Source organism: Rattus rattus, chromosome 8 (genome assembly GCF_011064425.1).
Source record: "Rattus rattus isolate New Zealand chromosome 8, Rrattus_CSIRO_v1, whole genome shotgun sequence".
NCBI lineage: Eukaryota > Metazoa > Chordata > Mammalia > Rodentia > Muridae > Rattus > Rattus rattus.
The window spans coordinates 110,411,408-110,433,139 of NC_046161.1; the positions used below are offsets into that span (position 1 = coordinate 110,411,408).

The 21,732-nt window shown below is 48.2% G+C and overlaps 1 protein-coding gene across 2 annotated transcripts; it reads right to left on the reverse strand.

Annotated features, from left to right (window-relative positions):
- Nucleotides 1–295: 295 nt before the first annotated feature.
- Slc22a14 (solute carrier family 22 member 14) lies at nt 296–21,160 on the reverse strand. Of its 2 annotated transcripts, XM_032910691.1 has the most exons (12): nt 21,149–21,160; nt 15,826–15,916; nt 12,500–13,012; nt 11,551–11,654; nt 11,199–11,353; nt 10,230–10,329; nt 5,171–5,291; nt 4,849–4,943; nt 4,357–4,571; nt 3,020–3,128; nt 1,438–1,632; nt 296–698 (listed from the first exon to the last, which is right to left on the reverse strand). In XM_032910691.1, exons 3-12 carry the CDS (start codon nt 13,010–13,012, stop codon nt 482–484), a joined length of 1,824 nt encoding a protein of 607 aa, XP_032766582.1. In that variant the 5' UTR covers nt 15,826–15,916; nt 21,149–21,160; the 3' UTR covers nt 296–481. The 2 variants fall into 2 exon arrangements, with proteins under 2 accessions (XP_032766582.1, XP_032766581.1); XM_032910690.1 differs by lacking the exon at nt 21,149–21,160 and having other exon boundaries at nt 342–698; nt 10,230–10,398; nt 15,826–15,909.
- Between the last annotated feature and the right edge of the window lie 572 nt (nt 21,161–21,732).

A 21,732-nucleotide genomic window follows, 5' to 3' on the forward strand; every position in this document is an offset into this window, starting at 1 on the left:
CCCAGGCAATGAGTAGTTCTCATTCCTTCTCCATCCAAACCCTCATGAATTCTGTCCTTCGCTTGGACTTGAGCTGATGGCTGGGCTAGAAGGTGTGACTGGTGCTCCTGCTCCATCTCTGGACCTCAGAGATGTTGCCCATCCCACACCCACTCCATCCAGAGTTAGCTGCTGCCCCTGAGAATTTAGCCAAAGATCCTGAAAAGCCTCCATTACCTATCTGACCACCATCCCGTACCTGTCCAGGCCACAACCTCTGGGTTGTCATAACACAGTCAACCTTGACCTGGCCATCTCAAGACCAACATGATATTTTATTGGAGTGAATCACAAGTCAGCACCTCCTTCAGAAGGAATTATTTTTGGATCCCGAGGGCTGGCCTTGGAGGGACAGACTCTTCCCACATACCAGACTGGGTCTAGAATTCGAGGCTGTATACCCATGGCCCTATACCCATACTAAACTCCAATCCAAAGTGCTCTAGGGAGGGTGGTCCTCAGGGAGCTGGACTGGAGATTCCCTGTTGGGTACCTCCAAGGCCATGTTGAGGAAGCTGTCTGTCTCTGGCTTGAGAGTCATGGCATTAAACATGGTGTTCTTTGTCAGTTCAGAATCAGCTGCAACATCAGACATTGACTCCTCAGCCATTAACACCTTAGAGGAATCCTTGCTCTTATCCTTGTGCTCCAGGGAGTCTCTGTGGACAGTGAGGAAACTCATGAGGTGTCTTCAAGCATGACTCCTTCTGGATGAGACAGGGCTTTCTCATGCACCTAGGTCCCCAGCCAAGCTTGGCCACGGTACAGGACAAAAGTGATCTCTGGGCTCGGGCTGACTGCATTTCCCAGACCCAGCTTGACCCTTCTCGTCCCTGTAACTTTAGAGTGGGCCCCACCATCTTTATCTGCAGGTGCCTGTCACAGGCTGGACCTCTTACAATGTGGGTTTAATCTTCTCAGAAACCCTTTGGGAGAATTTATGTCACCCCGGTCTTCTCATCTCTAAGCCCAATGCCCCAATCCAGATAGGCACACAGGGCAGGGCAAAGAGAGGGTCTATGGACAAGGAAAGCTGAACAGAGAGACAGGGACAGACAGACAGAGACAGAGAGACAGAGGCAGGCAGAGACAGAGACAGAGAGAGACAGAGATGGAGACAGAGACAGAGAGACAGAGATAGAGAGACAGAGACAGAGAGAGACAGAGAGACAGGCAGACAGAGAGACAGAGACAGGCAGACAGAGAGACAGACAGAGAGAGAAAGAGAAATGGCAGAACCTGAGCTAGACCCAGGCAAAGTGGCCACAACCAGAAGTTCTGGGGGGACTGCTTTGAACAGGAGAACCCTCACGTCATGGGTCATCTTGTCGTGAGCATGGACAGTATCTAGCATACTCTACCCCCGGAGCTTGAGACACGGAGGCTCTGCACAGCTACCTTGAACAGTACTCTATGCTGTCACGGAGAGGCCGGTTTCCTGTTTCTGGCACCAGGGAGGAGAAGCACAAGGCCAGGACGCAACACAAGCAGCAGAAGAAGATGGGCAGCTGCGTTTTGGTCTGTTTGAAGATGGCCAGAGATGAGATGGCCCCAGCTGTCCAGGCGATAGACACCATTCCCAGACCTGTAGACCTGAAAATGAGGTTGGCAACTGATTTAGAAGACTCCTTAGGCTCGGAGTCTGGGCACAGAGGAAGGGAGAAGCTGCTTTAAACCACACACTCGACTCTCCACCCTGTTTCAGTGTGTGACCTTGGAGAACCAAGTTCTCCAACATGGTTGACCTAAAAGAGGTAGTTATTTCTCCTTGGTTATTGAGAGCAAGAGAATTACTAATGGTGCGTGCATTGTAACAGCATGTGCTCATAAGAATGCAGCCCATCGGCTCAGAAAGACAGGGCCGCTATCACCAGGAACCCTGTAGGGGAAGAGACAACTTCAGGGAAACCCACATCCATTCCAGGCATCTCGTGTGGGCTGGTTAGTTTTGTCGACTCAATATAGCTAAAGTCGTTTGGGAACTGAGAACTCCAAACGAGAAGATGCTCCTGTCAGATTGGCCTGCGGGCACATTTTCGGCCATTTCCTTGATTGATGGTTGCTGTGGGAGGGCCTAGCTCTCAGAGCAGTGCCACCTCTGGGAAGGTAGATCAGGGGTGTATGAGAAAGCAAGCTGGACAGTCCATGAGGAGCAAACCAGTAAGCAGCATTCTACCACGGCTTTTGATTCAGTTCCTGCCCCCAGGTCCCTATCTTTACTTCCCTTCAGGGATGTAAGCTGTAAGATGACATAAACCCCTTCCTCCCCAAGTTGCTTTGAGTCATGGCGTCCACCACAGCAATAGGAAGCAAACTAAGAGACGACACAAGGCAGAGACTGGAGTCAGGTCCCGTGTGAAGGTTTTTCTTCTTCGTCAACCCGACGAAATCTAGAATCACCTGGGAGGCCGGCCTCTGAACGTGAGCGGTCGGGCTAAGTGAGATGGCAAGACTGTGGTACCACCGCTGGTGGTATCATCCCCTAGGCTGGGATCCTGAACTGTGCAAATGGAGAAAGCAAGCGATGCTTACATCGATGCTTCCTGACTGTGGTGTGATAGGCTCAGCTGCTTCAAACTCCTTCTGCCTTGCCTGCCCCGACATAAAGCTCTGTTCCTTTCATTGTGAGCCGGAATAAGCTGCTTTTTACCTTTAGTTGCTTTTGTCATGGTATTTTATCACGGCGATGGAAAGAAGAAACTGAGACGTCTCTTAGCCCAAACTCCCTCTCGGCTACTTGCTATGCATGGCCTGGACCATGGTTCTTTCGTGTCTTTGAAAGGTCATCAGTGGTAGCATCTGGGTTTTGTTCTCTTGGTGAGGGCTGGGTGTGGAAATCCCACGCAAACCATGCTCAACCCAGCTATTGTTTCCTGATGCTCAATCAGGGAACCACCAAGTGGTGCTCAGTCTCGTGTGTTACATTAGCCTTGTCACTGTCCCATCCCCCCATGCCACCTCAACCCACCAGACTCCTTACCTGAGGATGGTGGGCAGGAGCTCGGCAGTGTAGATAAAGAATATAGAGACAGTGCCCGCCATGCTGAATTCTCCAAGCACGAGCATCAGGATTGTTGTTGACTTCAGCTCTAAATGAAGACAGTACTGTTTAAAGTCCTGGGCCACCCTACAGCCTTCTCTCAGCCCCTTACCAAAGGCAGCTGAATGGCTGACCCCTGCACTTGGTCACCTAGCCAGCAGACTCAGACATTCAGCCAGAGGAGAGTATATCTATCTGCAGAGGTCCAGCCAGTCCTGAAGTTACGAACTACAGTAGGAGAGTTGGACAGGCCTTGGGGGAGACCCTAGGGCAGGCCTTGGGGCAAACCTAACACAAGTTTTTTAAGACAGGGTTTCTCACTGAACTTGCTGACTCAGGGAGAGTGACTGTGTAGCAAACCCCAGAGACCCTCCTTTCTCTTTTTTACATGAGTGCAGGACATCCAAAGTCAGGCTTCTCCATGCTTATGTAGCAAGCACCTCACCAACTGAGCTATGCCCCCAGCTTCAGACCTTTGTGTCCTCAGAATCCTATTCCCGGTTCCTTGCCCACGTCTGTAAACTCGTCAGCTTGATTCAGTATTCTGCTTAGCAAGAGCAATCACGCCGATAATAAAAAGCATCAAGCCCTAGAAGCCTAAACATGTCTCTTCCTTTTGTTGTTGCCAATCGACATCTGCTAGCCCCTGGGAGAATGCTGAGTGATGCTTCAGGAGAAAGGAGGAGGCTGACTCCTCAGGGCAGACCTGCACTGCAGCCTCCCCTACTGGGCACTGGCCACAGAGAGAACACCACAGCTCTGTGCACTCTGGCCCTACAGACTGCCCCATGTTTCTTGCCTAGAGATCTTTGAAACGTTGGAAACAATGCTGGGTCCCAGGATCCAGGCAGTGAGCCCCTGGGAGAGGCCTCTGAGCAAGACAACTGCCGTGGACCCAGGTCACCACTAGACCAATTTCCAATGAGTAGATTGTCCTAGACAGCATAGGTAACAGTAGGTGCTTGCCAATCAAAGGCTCCAGACAAGAGACAAGGCCTAGGGGAGAGGCTAAAAGAACGTTCTTCCCACCATCTTCCCTCATTTACCCAGTAGGTCTGCTTCTGGTATGGGTTGGACTGGGGTCACAGAGAATGCCTGCCCTTCTGCTCAGGGTTGACTCTCTTTTAATAGCCTGAGTTCCTCCCTCAGGTCTTGGGGGCTGGGCAGAGGATACATGCAAGAAACCAATCCCTCAGGCTTAACTGGTGGAGACAAGAGACACTAGGAGAACCATGAGGAGGGGAAAGGTATGGGGCTGCCTTCCTCACACGCTGTACCTTCGGGGACGAAAAGGAGACACAAGCATGTGAAGGTGACCAGGGAGAGAGTCAGGTTTAGGCTCCACTTCCTCCCGAAATACTCCAGGAGAAGGATACAGCACAGACGGGCTGGCACTGCCGTGATGCAGGGGACCACTTGTATGAAGTAAATGTCCAACCCAAAGTCCTTCATCTTGAGGCTCAGCGTAAGACTGACGTAACTGACAGTAAACCTGGAACAAAAGCGTCAGAGAACGAGGGCGAGAGAAAGGAGTGGGTGGAGAGAGGGAAGGGAGAGTAGAGACAGGGAGAGAGACAGGAGGAAGAAAGGGGAGGGAGAGGAGGGGAGAGAAGAGAGAGAGAGGTGGGGGGGAGAGGGGAGGGAGGGAGGATAGAGCATCAGGAACAAGGACAGAGGAAGTGAAAGAATGACACAGACTGAAGACTTGACCGAGCCCTGGCCAACCTCCCTACCCCTCCCAGAGTCTCCCACTGGCCCCAGGTACTCACCACACACATCCCATGGCCAAGACCACCTTGAAGAGGTGCTGATTGGTATAGAAGTCCAGGATGGAGGCCTTTGCCTTCTTTCCTGGCAGCTGTAGCTATAAACAATAAAACCAGCCAGAGACAGAAGGGACCCCAGCTTGTTCTCTGCTTCCACGCGCAGGGTAAGGCCTGCCCCTCCCCCAGAGCCAGTCACTCCTCGGCCTTGTCCAGGCTTAGCTCCTCCTCATTCTGAAGCAGTAGACTAGGGTCCCACTGAATGGATGATGGAAGACGTTTCCATGGTCTCCAGCCCTGGCCTCATTCCTGGCCCGAAGCCTCTTACCTCATTCAGTAGATTGAAAGGGATGGTCTTCTTGTTCACCTCAGCTGCATAGCACAGCACCTTCTTGGCTTCTTCCACCTTTCCTTTCACCATCAGCCACCGTGGGGACTCTTGGAGAATCCTGTGTGACCCCACCTCTCTCTTACCTCAGAGTTCTAGGATGCCCCCAAAACCAGCGGCTCTCCAGCTGAGATGCCATCTGTATCAACATGTGACCAAGGAACCTCAGAGGCCACCTCAAACCTCAAGATGCCTTCTGCTAATACATAGCAGCCAGTCCTTCTTCCCTAAAGTCCCTCTCCGCCCCTCCAGTGCTGCTCAGAGGCAGCGCTCAGTCACCCGATCCCTTTGCCCTATGGTCTCTTTAACTACCCCAGCTGGCTCTAAGCTCTTCTTTGCTAGCTCAAGGCATGCCCAGTGTCCTCTCTCATGCCCGATCTCTGAGGACCACAGTGGAGCCTGTATCCTTCACACGACTGTCACCACCATGAAGCAGAATGGTTGTGGTGACTGGGGCAAGCATCCCCTGGCCAACGGTTGTAGCAACAACAGGAAAAGGAGGTAGAGATCTAACTCTGCAGGTAGTGACGCGGCTGTTACAGGGTCCAGCAGCCACCCCCTCTATATAGCTGTACTAGAGCGGGATCTTAGAAATGGTAGAGTACACTGACGATTTAAAACAACCTAAGGGGTTGGTACTTGGTGCAGCACCTGCCTGTGTTCACAGAAAGAACGTCAGTAAGGCCATTTATTTTCCAAACGGAACTTGATTCATCTTTTTGTGGTCTGCTGCTCCAATTATCGGGGGCGAATAAATGTGTTTTTTACATCTCTCTAGGAAACGTATACTATAATTGGTGCTGGTACAACAGGGGCTTGACGAACAAAGATGAGAGTCGGGCATGCTGGGACATACCTGTGAACCCAGCACTTGGGAGGACTGTTGCAAATTTGAGGTCAATCTGACCTCCATAAGAGCAGAAGGCCAGCCAAGACCACAGAGCAAGACTCAGATTTAAATATTATATATATATATATATATATATATATATATATATATATATATATAGAGAGAGAGAGAGAGAGAGAGAGAGAGAGAGAGAAATCAATCTTTAATAAAAGAAGAAACAAAAAAGGCCAGGGGCTATAGAGATGGTTTGGTGATTAAAACCTGTTGCATACTGTTTTTATAGTGGAGGTAGTTCACAATCACCTGTAACCCCAGCTCCAGGGTACCTGACATCCTCTGTCTTCCTCAGATACCTGTACACATGTGCACATACCCATGCACTGATACACACCTACATACTATATACACATACCTACATATTATATACATACACACACCTACATACTATACACACACATACACACACATACACATACATGCACACACGTACATACTATACACATATACACATGTTATATACATATACACATACACCTACATACTATATACATATACATACATACTATATACATACACACATACACATACCTACATACTATATACTATATCCATACACAGATACATACACACATACACATACACACACCTATATACTATACACACCTACATACATACCCACATACTATATACATACACAAACACACATACATACACACATACACATACACACACCTATATACTATACACACCTACATACATACCCACATACTATATACATACACATACACACACCTATATACTATACACACCTACATACATACCCACATACTATATACATACACAAACACACATACATACACACATACACATACACACACCTATATACTATACACACCTACATACATACCCACATACTATATACATACACAAACACACACATACACACATACACACACACACACCCATATACTATACACACCTACATACATACCCACATACTATATACATACACATACACACACCTATATACTATACACACCTACATACATACCCACATACTATATACATACACAAACACACATACATACACACATACACATACACACACCTATATACTATACACACCTACATACATACCCACATACTATATACATACACATACACACATACACATACACACACCTACATACATACCCACATACTATATACATACACAAACACACATACACACATACATACTATACACACACATACACACACACCTACATACTATATACGTATACACATACACACACATACATACAAACACACACATACACACAAACACACACATACATACACACACCTACATATTATACATACACATACATACACATACACACACATACACACACACCTACATACTATATACACACGCACACACACACACACACACACACACACACACACACACGGCAGCAAAGATGCCTCAGGGTAAACACTCTTGGAAGAAACCCCAAGATAACCGTCCTGCTCCATGTGTTATGTGCTGGCATTTCCTCCTTGAGGATGGGGGTCTACCGAATATACACAGAGATGTCTCCCAAAGGCTAGTGGACTAGAAAGCATGCTGGAATCCATGAAGTGGCACACAGGCAAGAGAGCGGTCAGTATACTGAGGCAGTTGCATGCCTAAAGGAAACTCCCCTATAACAAACAGGGAAGTGACCACCCAGAGGAGCTGTGTGTGTCCTCTGTCACTGACTCTGGTCTGGCAGGTTAGTCACACAAGAAGAAAGACAGATGGAAATGCTGGCTTGGCATTTTGTTGTTGTTGTTGTTGTTTTTATGTCTTGAGGTAGCATGAGGAACAAGTTATATCGTTACTGAAAAGTCCTCCCTGGTATTCAAAACCTTGGAACTCAAGGGAAGGAGTGGACAGTGAGGGGAGAGAGCACAAGGTGGACGTGACCAAAGATAGCTCTGTAAGACAGCTCCAACCGTAAGTACACAGGAGTGGGCCGCTGCTCTGTTCAAGGTGTCTGAAGCCTCATAAACCATACAGGCACCGTATTACCACTGCGATATGCACACCCAGAGGGAATGGCTAATACCTAACCCTGAAACCACCACATGCTCTGGTTGTAGGAAATGAGTCAAGCTAAGGCTGGGCTGTAAGGTTCTCTTTACTGGTGAGTGATCGTAGTTTTTCAAGGTGTCAGACAGGCCACTGTGAGAGAATTGTCATCGCCAACAGTCTTGGTCACTTCTGGGCCCTCCTTATCAGCACGGTCACTGGTGTAACAGTGGTACAGCAGTTACAGATGCCACCAATTACCTCTGGCTTGGACTTGATGCTCACTCCACAGGACCAGGACGGAACCCATGTTTGGTGTAGTAGTCAGACAAAACCTTATAGCTTGGTAAGTTGTAAGTCCCCGTGGGGAAGCTACACTACTGTTTCATTAAGCTGATACAACGTGCCTGTCAGTTTGTGACTATCCTGCTGCTGGATGCCACAGTTGAAGGCAAGAATTCTTTCTACACCGGGTGGTGGTTACTACAGACAGTCATAGGCATCAAACTGTGAGAAGCTGTCTGTTGGTTACAGCCTAAACTTCTGACATATATGGGCCAATCCTCAGGTCTAAGTGACGGAAAATACACACACAACAGCCTCTCTGTGCTCCAGTGAGTTCAGCCCACTGAAGACAGCATCGACTCTGAATGCACAACAGCCAAGAAAAAGGCCAAAAGCTTAGCGAGGAATTTTGGGAAGGGAACCAGAGGCTGAAAGGTGAGAAACTGGGGTGCGTCACCTCAAACCTTCTGGTCTTATTTAATTTCTAATAATATGTCCCTATGACATTAGTAACACTTGTGTTGAGGTTGTACGTGAGGGTGCGTATATACACGTTTATGTGTGTGCAGATGCACACACCCACAGGTTGTATGTGTGGCAGTATGTGTGTGTAAGCACACAGAAGCGACAGGTCAACCTTGGGTGCCAGCCGGCCTATATTTTGAAATAGGGTCTCTCAGTGGGACCTGGGACTGACCAAATATGCTAGACTGTCTGATCAGCAAGCCCCCGGGATCTTCCTGGCTCTGTCTCCCCATTGCTGGGGTTAAAAGAGTGTGCTCCCACATTTGGCTTCCTACATGGACGCTAGGCACCAAAATTAGGCCCTCACATTGCATAGAGGGCAATTTTCCCACTGGATCAGTGTTCCCAGCCCTATGTTAATAACATTTTAAGAAAATGCCTTAAAGTCAAGTTGTCCTAGATACATGACAGAGACATGCCACCTGCCATCATCTGCCACCCACCCTCACGGCGTCCGGAGGATCGTCAATGCTGGTCCCCAGCTTCTGCAGAATCGGAAAGATCCTGAGTCACTTACGTGCCCTGCGTTGTAACTCATTACCTCGCCCCTTATACCTACCCTACGTATGGTACAGGCGTAACGATTCACCAGGGGCTCTGAGGCCAGGCAGGCTGGGATCTAAATGCCAGGTCCCACCCTGGTGCCCGTGTTTCTTATACACTCTCTGCATCTTTACCCTCTGGGGCCTCCGCTCTGCTGCCTGATGCCCATCAGAGTTGTAAAACCAAATGTCAGCCTGAGACACTGAGTTCATTCTTCTCCCCACGCCCCAATTAGTCTCTCCTCAAACACAGCCTGCACATGGCCGATCCCTCCTCTCTCTTCCTCCAAGCTTAGCTCCGTGAGGTGAGCCTTCAGTTCCCCTCTCTAACATTCCGTCTACGGCTCCCGACGTTTAAGAACAAATGGCAAATCGCTTGAACTTGCCTCAACTGAGCAGAAAAGGCCCTCTCCCCGCCCCCCTCCCGCCAAAGGGTCATTTCCTGGGGTACTCCGTTGACTCAGCTTCAGTTCGTGGGGCATGGTTCTGGTCCTCCTACAGCGACATCACCTTGACAATGTGACCAAGGCTATCCTAAAATTTTCTGTCTTACCTCAGCCCTGATCTTTGCTTGTCTCTGGATCTTTGATATCCTACTGTTCTGCCCACCTCTCTGACGTCTCTTTCACGTGCTTCTCTGAGGGGCTCTGGCTCTCCCCTCCCCCCACACGCACTTCCACGGCCCCCTCCGTTTCCACCTACGAGACCCAGCCCGTGGATGTCTTGAAATGGACTGCTCACCAGATGTTGCAGATAAGGGGAAACATAGGCACTCCGCCCAACAGGAACAGCAGTCTCCAGTGGTTAATTTTGTAAGCAAGCCCCGTCAGCAATATGACCCCTATGGTGAAGAAGCAGTGCTGGAGAATGATGGCTTGGGCGCGGTGCTCACCCACCAGCCACTCCATGACTGTGCAGAGAACATGAGGACAAAACTGTGGTCAGGTCACAGTCTCCAGATTGGCCTTCCATGTAGCTACTGACACGCCTCCCCTGCCCCCCACAGTTCAGGGTAGACAAAGTTTCTTCTGCCTGTTCCAGATCTTTAGAAACCTCTCGGAGCTAGATTGTCCCCGTGTCCCCCAGTACGCATCCTAGGCCTTGATGCACCGCCTCAGCTCCCGCACACCCTTCATTTCTTTCTACCCTCAGCCACTCCCTCTCAAGCTTCTGCCTGAGCAGTGTCTGTCATAGGAGAGGCCCGTGCAGGGCATGACATGTGTTCAGACAAGGCACCACTTGTCTTGGAGTATATTAATGCTTTGATCTCCGTGGCCTAAGGTACTGTGGAAGGTCGCTTCCCTTTGGCTGTGCTCTGGTAGGTTCTCATGAGAAGAGGTGTAAGGAAGCCCCGAGAAAATGAGGGGTTACGGGCACTTGGTTCTAGGCCTGGGTATACATACGCTGGAGGTGTCACATAGACCTGAGTAGAAACCCTAGCTCCTCCTTGCTCTGAGGCCCGGAACAAGTTGGCTAAACTTTCTGAGGCTCGGGATGAAATAAGCGAGGCGCATCTAGGTGCAGGGTCCATGAGGAGCGTGAAGGGGGTTATGCAGGGCACAAGAGGGGTGCTCCTCCCCCACTGAGCTTCCTGGCCTGTTGCCTCCCCTTAGGTTCCCGTCAGCCTGCCTCTCCCAGGTAGATCTGCTCCTCCTTCCCTCTTGAACTGTGTCAGCTTCCGTCCCACGTGCCCCCTCGAGATCCAATCACCTAAAGAGACACTGCAGATGGCGTAGCCCACGGAGGCCTGGGCCACAAAAAAGCGGAAGAACAGATACTGATAAAAGCTGTTCACAAAGGCTGTCCCGAAGCCGAAGATGAGGATCCCCAGCAGAGACAGCAGGATGATTGGATAGCGGCCCAACCTGCGGGGGTGAGGAGAAGACACCACCAAGCCACAACCCCCCACACTCCTGGCCAGCCTCCGCTATGTACCTGGGCCGGCCTCTGTGCTACCCAGGGCTTTGGAGTATCCCCACATTTTCCTCCCCCAGCCCGAGACTCTGAGTGCCCGAGGAGGGAGCAGTGTCCCAGGGGTCAGAGGGGTCTCCGGGAGACTCACTTGTCGCTTAAGAACCCGAAGAGGAGAGACCCTGTCAGGATGCCTGACAGGAACACAGTCTGCCCGTTTTCCTCCTGTGGCTCATTACCACACACCAGGTCAAACTGCAGGTTAGACAAGGGCACTGATCACGGCCTCCACACAGACCTAGCCTTTCGGGAACAGAGACTGAGCTTGGCCCAGAGGGGAAAACTTAGGCCAGTGGTTCTTAACCTTCCTAACGCTGTGACCCTTTAACTCAGTTCCTCGTGTTGTGGTGACGCCCCGGCACCCCATCCTCCCCAGCCACAGTACTACTTGTTGCTACTCCATAACGGTGATCTTGCTATTATGAATCTTAGCGTAGAGATCTGATATGCAAGACAGCTGATGTGCATATGACCCCTGTAAGAAGGTCGTGGCCGACAGGTTGAGAACCTCTGCCTTAGGCACTTGTTACCTGGGGAAAGGTAGTTTTAGGCCTTGCCCTGCTACCCCAGGACCCTGTCCAACACCTGGTAGACCCTGTAGCACAAAGAGAGGACGTGGAGGTGGGTGCAGACGGGAGACTGGCTAAGCACTTATTACGCACAGGCACACACACACTGTTCCTGGTGCCCCTGCTTCCCACAGAAGGATCTGAGCTGAAAAGGGTCCAGGCCTCACCTCAGGGTATGAAGCCCTGTGAGGATGCCCAGTGCAAGCTTTTCCTTTTCCATCTCTAGCTTCTATGCATTCTGCCTGGTTGCCTCCTGACCTATCTCTCTCCTGTGCCCCATGCCTCTGCTGCCTCAATCCAAGGACTGCCAGTTGCATGCTAGCTTCCTGGCTAAGAAAATTGGGGCCCAGGGCTGGGGAACAAGGACCCCGACTTCTTCCCCTCTGCAGTGTGCGCTCAGACCAAGCACCAGCTGCCTGTGCCACATCTCTTGGGTCACTGTATTCAAGACAGTACAAAAGAAAAGCATACCTCGTTGGTCAGAGAGCGCGTGCGAGCGAAAGGATAGATCCACCCGTATTTGCATGTTTCTGTATAATTGAGGCCAAAATGGACGATAGAGTCTAGATCCCACGGCACAGGTATGTACATGAGGCATGTCAGGAAACTGCCGTTGGGTGCTCGGGGCACAGTCAGGTTCAGCTGTTCGTCCTCTGTGAGGTTGGGGCCCACTTGCAGGATCCAGCTGGTGTTACAGTAGGGCCTCTGATCTGTGAGCAAGAAGTGGTGAGAGAGCATGAAGAAGGTTGACAGGATACTGGGGATGAAGGTGAGGGCCACCAGCCTCCACTGGAACGTGCCAAACTCCCCGATGGCACCCAGGACGCTGGCAAACTTGTCGTCCCTTCTATCATCCAAGGCCTTCAGTCTTCGTAACAGCATCTCCAAGGACCAGTTCTGGGAGGGATAGGATATCTCATGCCGGTGGGAGTCCCTGGAATCCTGGGATCCGAACTCTGTGTTGGAGTTCTGTTCTTCCTTCATCTGTTCAAAGAAAGGATGCGGGTCAGTCCCTTGTCACCTTCCCAATATGGAAGCCAGTGGACAGAAAAGACCCTCTGCCTCGGGTCAGTGTGGAGTTTGGGCCCCTTCCTTTCCTCCTAAGGCCTCTTAGTTGGTGTAATCCATTCCTCCTGGCTCACCCCCCTCCCCATTTTTAATGCATCGGACACTTCGAATGTTTCAGTGAATGTTTTCCTCATGAATGTCAGTAGCTCTCTGATGGCTTCTTCACAGCAAACTGTCCACACATCTGAGTTATCGCTGGACTTTCAAAGTTGGCAGAGGACACAAAGGACCCCCTCCTTCCAGTAAGTAAACAAATAGTGGTGTAAAATAAACACCTGAGTCGGGAATGGGAAAGGCCCAGGGCTAAAGGCAGAAGCTCAGAGCCTTAGCCACAAAGTTTAGAAGTCAGGGCCGGAAGGCAGAACTCTAAAGGAGACAGACAGTAACCTGGACCCAAAGTGAGGCGGCCGATGAGGGCAGGAAGGCTGTAAGCAGGATCTAGGATATACCTTGGGCGCAGTGAGGAGCAGACACAGCCTAATCCTGTCTTGTGAGCCAAAAGCCCTCAGCAACGCTGAAGAGGTCGTGGGTTGGCTACCCTTTCTGTGCAAACTTTCTACAAGCAGAACCTGAGAGATTCTCAAAGCCCAATGGCAAACCCAGATTGTGGTCTGAGAAGGCAGGCGCTATGGGACTGCTAGGAAATTCAGATACAGATGGTGAGCGTCTCAGCCTAAGAAGGGGTAAACGGTTGTTTGAAATAAAAGTGTGAAGTGGAAAGTTAAACAGATTCAGTATGGAGAGTGAGTGAGCGGGAATGTGTAACTGGAGTTGGACAAGTGGAAAGACTTGGCAGGTGGAAGGTTAGCCCAGGTCTAAACAGGAACCAGGAAGAGAAAAGGGAGAGAAAAAAGAATAACAATGTATTATATAGAAACAATGTATTTTCTTAAACTCCAAAAGCATAAAATCAATGCATCCAAGAAACACAACATTTCCCTCAAGTACAAGCTAGACACACTGCCATTAGCCTTGGGACCCAGGGAAGGGAAGGGTGCTGGCTCGAGAGGCAAATGCTCAGCCTCCAAGACTCCACGGAGACCGGAGAAGAATGAATTACACAACCAGCCTGGAGTGGTGCATGCAGAGGCAGAGTGGAGTAGACAGGTACAGGTAACTGGGAGCCAAGAGAACTTCAACGCAAGTTGCCTCTGCTGAAGGGACTTACGGAAGAGCATGGGGAGGTGGCCTGAGACGCAGACATGGATCACCAAAATGACAAGCCTGAAGAAAAATTTCAAACATAGACTGTGCTAAGTGATAAGGGGACTGTCAAAGGTGGAGTTGGGAGGAGGACAATGGTGGGGGTGGAGACAGGGCTCAGTACGCTGAAGTTCCGTTCCCAGCACCCATGTCAGGTGGCTCACAAGCGTCTGGAAGTCTAACTCCAAGGGATTCAATGACCATCTCAGCCTCTGAGGGTAGTGTGTGTGTGTGTGTGTGTGTGTGTGTGTGTTTGTTTAAGTCGGGAGGGGAAGAGACAGATACTTTTCAGAGCTTTCTGTGCTTGAGAACATATGCAGGACGAGGGATGAAAGCGTTGCAGCTACCCCTGCATAACACAGCTTTAATATTCGCTTCAGTAGCCGGAAAGCTACAAACCAAAGGAGAGCAATTTTAATTCAGGAAAAGTCAAGGGAAGAAGAAACAAAGTGGATTCAGTAACCACGACTGGAAAAAATGAGTCAAAAATACATTGTTACCAGTTGAAAAGTTGTGCTGTTTCTGGGGACTGTGGCTCCTTCGAGAGTTGGGCCCAGCTGGTGCCCTGGTGTCAGCAGGCTCAGATATTAGATGGTTGTAGCCTGGCCCCTGGCTCTAGCTGCTCTCTGCTGCTGGCTCATGGCTCTGTGATCTGTCAGTGCTGCACTTTCCTGCTGCCATGAACTCCGATATGACTTTCCCATCCCAGGGGACTAGGAGGTCTCCAACCCAGAGACAAAATAAACCTTTCTCTCTCCAAGTTGTGTCTGTCAGCTGGTTTGGTCCTGGTGACCCAGGTGACCTACCTGTCTGTCTGTCTGTCTGTCTGTCTGTCTGTCTCTCTCTCTCTCTCATGTCTATATCTATTTACCACCTATCAATCATCTATTAATTTATCTATCATTTATGTATAATTTATCCATCTATATAGCATCCATAATTTATATACCATCTGTCTCTATTCTATCTACGTATGCACAATGGAATATCCTTCAGACATTGAAGACCAACATTCTGTCATTTACAGAAACATGGATAGAAGAGAGAGGCAATCTGCTGAATGAAATTAGTCAGATGCACACAGACAAATACCCTGAGCTCTCATGTGTGTGGAAGACATCGCTGATTTCAAAGAAATAAATTATTAGGCAGGGGCTACCAGAGCCTTGGAGGAGCAGAGGCAGGGGTGCAGGGATAGTTAATAGGGATAGGGGTGCAGTCTAGTGCTCCATCATGCAACAGAATAACTATGGCAGACATTGATGGAATGTTCCAGAGTAGCTAACAGCACTTTGAATGTTCCCAGTGCTAAGAAATGAATGTCTGAGCTAGTGGATGTGTTACTGGCTGGTCTGATCTTACCTGTTGCATATGTGTATTAAAGCGCTACATTGTATTCTATAAGTACATATAATTAGCACCTATTAATTAAAATTTTAATAAATAAGTAAAAAATAAAAAGAACTATCAAATCCATGTTATATTTTGAAGGGTCATGAGCACTTCCAAGTGCACTTGGAGTGTACCTTGTGTATGTCTTCTGGGCTGGTGTAGGAAATCACCTTGGTCCTCTCCTCTTCTCAAAAGTGTCTTGAAGTGGATGACAATTCGGTCACCCTGTAAGAAGACACACTTGAGACACAAGGACAAAAGAGGAAAAGGCAGAGTAAAGGGCTGGGGAAAGTTGTATTCTGCACAGTAACAAGAGGAAGCTGATACAGCTCAACGTATCAGCAAACAAAGATAAACCGTAAGGGGACGGGAGCAAGGGCTCAGCGGTTAGGACTCCTCTGCTCTTCCGGAGGTCGCAGCTTTGATTCCTAACATCCACATGGCAGCTTGCAACCGTGTGTAACTCCAGTTCCCCAAGATCTGATGCCTTTGTCTGGCCTCTGCGGACCTGACACATACATGGTACACAGATACACATGCGGGCAAAACACTCATTTATTTAATAGGCACATCTTTTCTTTTTTTGTTGTTGTTCTTTTTTTTTCAGAGCTGGGGACCGAACCTAGGGCCTTGCGCTTCCTAGGCAAGCGCTCTACCACTGAGCTAAATTCCCAACCCCCATGCACATCTTTTCTAAAACATCAGAACTTGACATCACCAGGAACAGAGAGGTTTACTACCTAAAGATAAAAGTTTCAGAACACAAAAACTGGAAATCCTTAAAATACATGAGCCTTAGCCAGGCAGTGGCTGTGCACCTCTAATCCCAGCACTCAGGTGGCAGAGGCAGGTGATCTCTGAGGTCAAGGCCAGCCCCGTGTACAGAGCGGGTTCCAGGACAGTCAGGGCTACATAGAGAAATCCTAACTCCAAAACCAACACACAAAAATCTCTGAGCCTACTTAAAGCCTTCGAAGACTTCAGTCACTAAGAAGGGAATAGAAACAGTGACAGCTCCAATTTAAGATCAAATGTAAGTCTTCAGACTGACCTCTCATTGTGTAGAGTATGTGTGCCGTGAGTGGGCTTGTTATGTGAGTGCAGGCGCCCTCAGAGGCCACAGCAGGTGTGGAGCCCAACTGTGAGCCCCTCAGTGTGGAGCCAAGAACAGAACTTGGATCCCTACCAGCAGCGTACACTCTCAGCCACTGAGCTATGGAGGCAGGCCCTAATGCAACTCCTTTCAGGGGTAAAATATACATATTTAGCAGTAATGCAGACTAACACTGCTTGGAAGCTTTGTCTAGCCGTCTGTGCCTGTCTTCCCAAAGCTTCCCAAGTCTAAGGCTAGCCTTGGCTATATAACAAGCCTAAGTCTAAGGCTAGCCTTAACTATATAACCTCAGATTCTACCTCAGAAAATGGGTGTGTGGAGGGCTACTACTATTACTACTACTATTATTAATATATAATATGTATAATAGTACATATGTAATATACATATGTATACTACATATACATAAACATACAGACACAGACACATACATATACTTATAATACACATATAATATACATATCATATACATATACATATATGTATATAATATACTTAGCGTAGTCTCCATTAACCTCTATCCTTTGTCTCATCTTCCTATGCCCCCCTCCCAGGGATCCATCCTCTTCCTAAATGGTCCCTTTACTTTAAATTTGCACACACACACACACACACACACACACACACACACACACACAAACACAGGCACTGCTCAAGAGAACACATACAATTGTACTTTCTAATACAGTGCAAATAAATTAGGAACATTTTAATAGCAGGATTTAAAAGCCAAATGCACATTCATACATTTATAACAGTCAAGTTCATTTGCCACATTCTATCCCAGGGTCCCTTTGTAGCCTAAGTGATTTTTAGGGTTTGTCTGGTTTCCTCTCAGTGCTGTACAACTCCGTGGGCTTTAGCAAACACTGAGGGTAACTGCCATTCCAAAGTATAAAAGTCCCCCTGCCTAAGGACCCGCTCAGCATGTGACAATCCTGTCTTCATAAGCCTCTATGAGCCACTTGTCACCTTGCTATAGGGACTTTACCTTTCCCAGAACATAAACTAAGACCACACAGCACTCTGCCTTTCTTTAGCTTGCAGTAACATTCATTTTTCATGTCCATCCATGCTTGTGGCTTAACAGCACTTTTCAAATTAAAATATAATTATGTCATTTCCCCCTTTCCTCCCTCCAACACTCCCCATGTACCCTCCTTTGCTCTCTCATATTCATGGCCTCTATTTCTTTCATTGTTACACACACACACACACACACACACACACACACACACATGCATACACACTCACATACACACTCACACCTATATATATTAATACAAACCTATGTACGTGTGTGTATGATTTCAGGGATGAGCACTTGGTATAGGATAACCAATGTGGAGACTCTTCCTTTGGGAGGACGTAGTTCTCCCAATCCCAGCATGCCTTAGTTACCCATCATTCTTGCAAACCCCATGAGATTTCTCTTAGCATATCTCTAGGAGTCCTTAAAAACCACAACTGACCAAAATGCAGGGGAACCTGTGACTGCGTCATGCTCAGCCCCAACTGATGTATCACAACTCCCTCGCCAGAGGCTCATGACTGTAGCAGAAGGGAGGTGGGGAGGTTGTAAAATGCAGAGAAACAAAGTTTGCTGTGAGATTTTCATCCCTTAGAAATGTCCAGAAAGCTGCAACCGTGTAGTCTCATCAGCATGGATGTCTAAGAATACTTTTAAAAAGTCACTCAAAAGTACTTCATTGCTGGCGTGGGGCACAGCCGGTCTCTCCATTCACTGAAGGAGATTCTAGCTGTTTTGTTTGGCAACTGTGAAGCAGGCCACTATAAACATTTCCATGTGAGTTCTTGTGTGGACCCAGTTTTCAAAACAGTTGGGTAAACCTCTAGGAGCATGGATACTGACTGGGGGTGACGGCTCATACGGCAAGAGTATGACTAGCTTTGTAAAAGACTGCCAACTGTCTTCCATATGATTCCGCATCCCCACCGGCGATGAATGAGAAGTCTGTCTGTCCCATGACCTTTCCAGGACTTGCTATGATCAGATCATTTTATTTCAGTCATTCTGGATAGGTGTGTAGCAGTGGTGTGACTGTTGTGGGTTTCAGCCACATCTTTTTATCTGCTATCTTCCTCCTTGTGCCTAAGTATCTATCTGTCTGCCCATCCATCTGTCTATCTGTCATCTGTTTGTCTGTCTGTCTGTCTATCTATCTATCTACCATCTATCACCTATCTACCCACCCGCTTATCTACCTATCTCTATGTCTGTATTTTTATCTCAGGGGCTTTTACACATTGGATAAGTGTTTCAATGATGGGGTTACAACTACTAGACATTTCTATCTTTAAAGATTCATTTTTATCTGTTTTTTTTTTTTTTACTTTTTTTTTTCTTTTCTTTTTTTTCGGAGCTGGGGACCGAACCCAGGGCCTTGCACTTGCTAGGCAAGTGCTCTACCACTGAGCTAAATCCCCAACCCCTTTATCTGTTTTAATATGTGCATGCATGCATGTGGGGTGTGTGTGTGTGTGTGTGTGTGTGTGTGTGTGTGTGTGTGTGTGTTGGTATATGCACATGAGTGTTGGTTTGCTTGGAGTCCAGAAGGAGTCGGTCAGACTGACCCCTGGAGTTACCCATGGCTGTGAGTCATCTGACTCAGGTGCTGGGAACTGAACTGGGTTCTACTGCAAGAGTAGAACCTGCTTTTAACAGGGAGCCATTTCCCCAGCCCTGCCTGCCTATTTCAAGACCTGTAGTTTAAATGTAAGTCCTTATCAGATACCTTCGCAAATTCCTCATCTATGACTTATCATCCTTCTAATGGGGATCTTTGCAGAGAAGTCCGAGTTTTAAACAACCTTCAACATATCTATTCTTTTTCTTTCTGAGGTTTTGCTTTTGACGTTACAGCTAAAAATCTCATTGCCAAACCTAGGCCACTGAGGTTTTCTGCTGCTTTTCTTCTAGAAGTTTTATTGTGTTGTTTTACAATTAAGTCTATCTGGTTTGAGTTAATTTTTGTAAAAGGTGGGTGTTTCTGGATTATTATTTTCCCTCTAGATATAGTACATTCGTTTTCTCCACTAAGTGACTTTTGCCCCTTTGCTTGGTTGGTTTTATCTGTGCGAACCTGGTGCTGAGCTCTGCTCTGTTTCTCCGATCTGTGCTATGCTCTCTCGATGGTGCTGTGGTCCTCTTACTGCAAGTCCTGCAAGTGTGTGTGCGCGACACACACACACACACACACACACACACACACACACACACAGAGTCAATCTACTTCCTCATAGTTATGGTGGCCACTTGGTCATCCAAACATAAACTTCAGAGCATGCTTGTTGTAGCTACAAAACAATTTTGCCCAGCTTTGATTGAGAGTATATCAAACACTTCGATCAGCAGAGAAGGAGTGACGTTGTAACTAGGGCTGTGAGTCTTTTAGACCCTGAGTGTGAAGTGAGTCCAATATATTTTTAAGGAAAAAACTTATGAGCACCTGACATACCAAAGAAATCATAGATGACTAAACTATATATGAGTGATAGGGATAAAGTATCAAATATAAGAGTGTTTTAAAAGTTGTTGGGGTTGGGGATTTAGCTCAGTGGTAGAGCGCTTGCCTAGCAAGCACAAGGCCCTGGGTTCGGTCCCCAGCTCTGAAAAAAAAAAGTTGTAATTTGTGGAGAATCTATAGCTTTATCTGCTTTTAATAAAAAAGTATAGTCTGAATATTGATTAACTAAGTTCCACTATAAAACGTGAAAGAAAAATTAACAACTAAATTCAAGGAAGGTAATGAAGAAATAAAAATTCAGGCCAAAGTAGAAGGAGGAGGCTGGGCCTCACACTGTGGCCTGTAATTCCATTTACTTGTAGGGCTGAGGCAGGAGGATCACAAGCTCAAGCCCTGTCTAGGTACAAGATGACTTCAAGGCCAGCCTGGTTAATTTAGCACTACTCAAAAACCCATAGGGACTAGCAGTCAGCAAGGCCCCCGTGTGCTCCCAGGTCATCTGCAAGGCCCCCGAGCACCCCTCCTTGCTCTGAATACCCATGGGGACTGGCAGATAACAAAGGCCCTGACCTCCACTGATCTCAAAGGTCCTGCTACAAGAAGAGAAGGGCCAGCACTCCATCTGCGCACAGGAAATGACCAGGTGCCACACCTGGGAACTCACAATTCCCGTGAGGACAGCCCGCTCTTTCCACAGGGTCCCCACAGCTGAACAGGCCCAGGCTGGCTCCTGTCCACATCCATATGGAGAGTGTGACCCTACAGTCACAAGGCATCATCATAATTATCACCTTCTACATGCACCCCCAGTCCCTCCTCCCTGGAGACAGGACCACAAGTCAAAGCCAGGCCCACCTGACTGTTGTCCAGACCCAACCATATCCTTGGAAGCAGAACCCTAGGGTTCCATTGGTAGCTGGGGAGACGGTGTCACAATGGACTGGAGAAGGTGGGCTAGGAATGCTGAGGGTCATATTCTACACCAGGCACATGAGTGGACAGTCTTGGGGCCAGAATTGGTTAAGGCAAGCATGCAAACTGCCATGTGAGGTAACCTTGTGCCTTCACAAAAACTGCCTTCTATACTGAAAGCACTCCCCTGTCTTAGTCAAGGTTTCTATTTCTGCACAAAACATCATGATCAAGAAGCTGGTTGGCGAGGAAAGGGTTTATTCAGCTTGCACTTCCACATGGCTGTTCATCACCAAAGGAGGTCAGGACAGGAACTCAAGCAGGTCAGGAACTTGGAGGCAGGCGCTGACGCAGAGGCCATTGCGGGGGAGACGGTGCTGCTCACTGGCTTGCTTCCCCTGGCTTGCTCAGCCTGCTTTCTTATAGAACCCAGGACCACCAGACCTGGGATGGCACCACCCACAATGGGCTGTGTCCTCCACCTTGATCACTAGTTGAGAAAATGCCTTACAACTGGGTCCCATGGA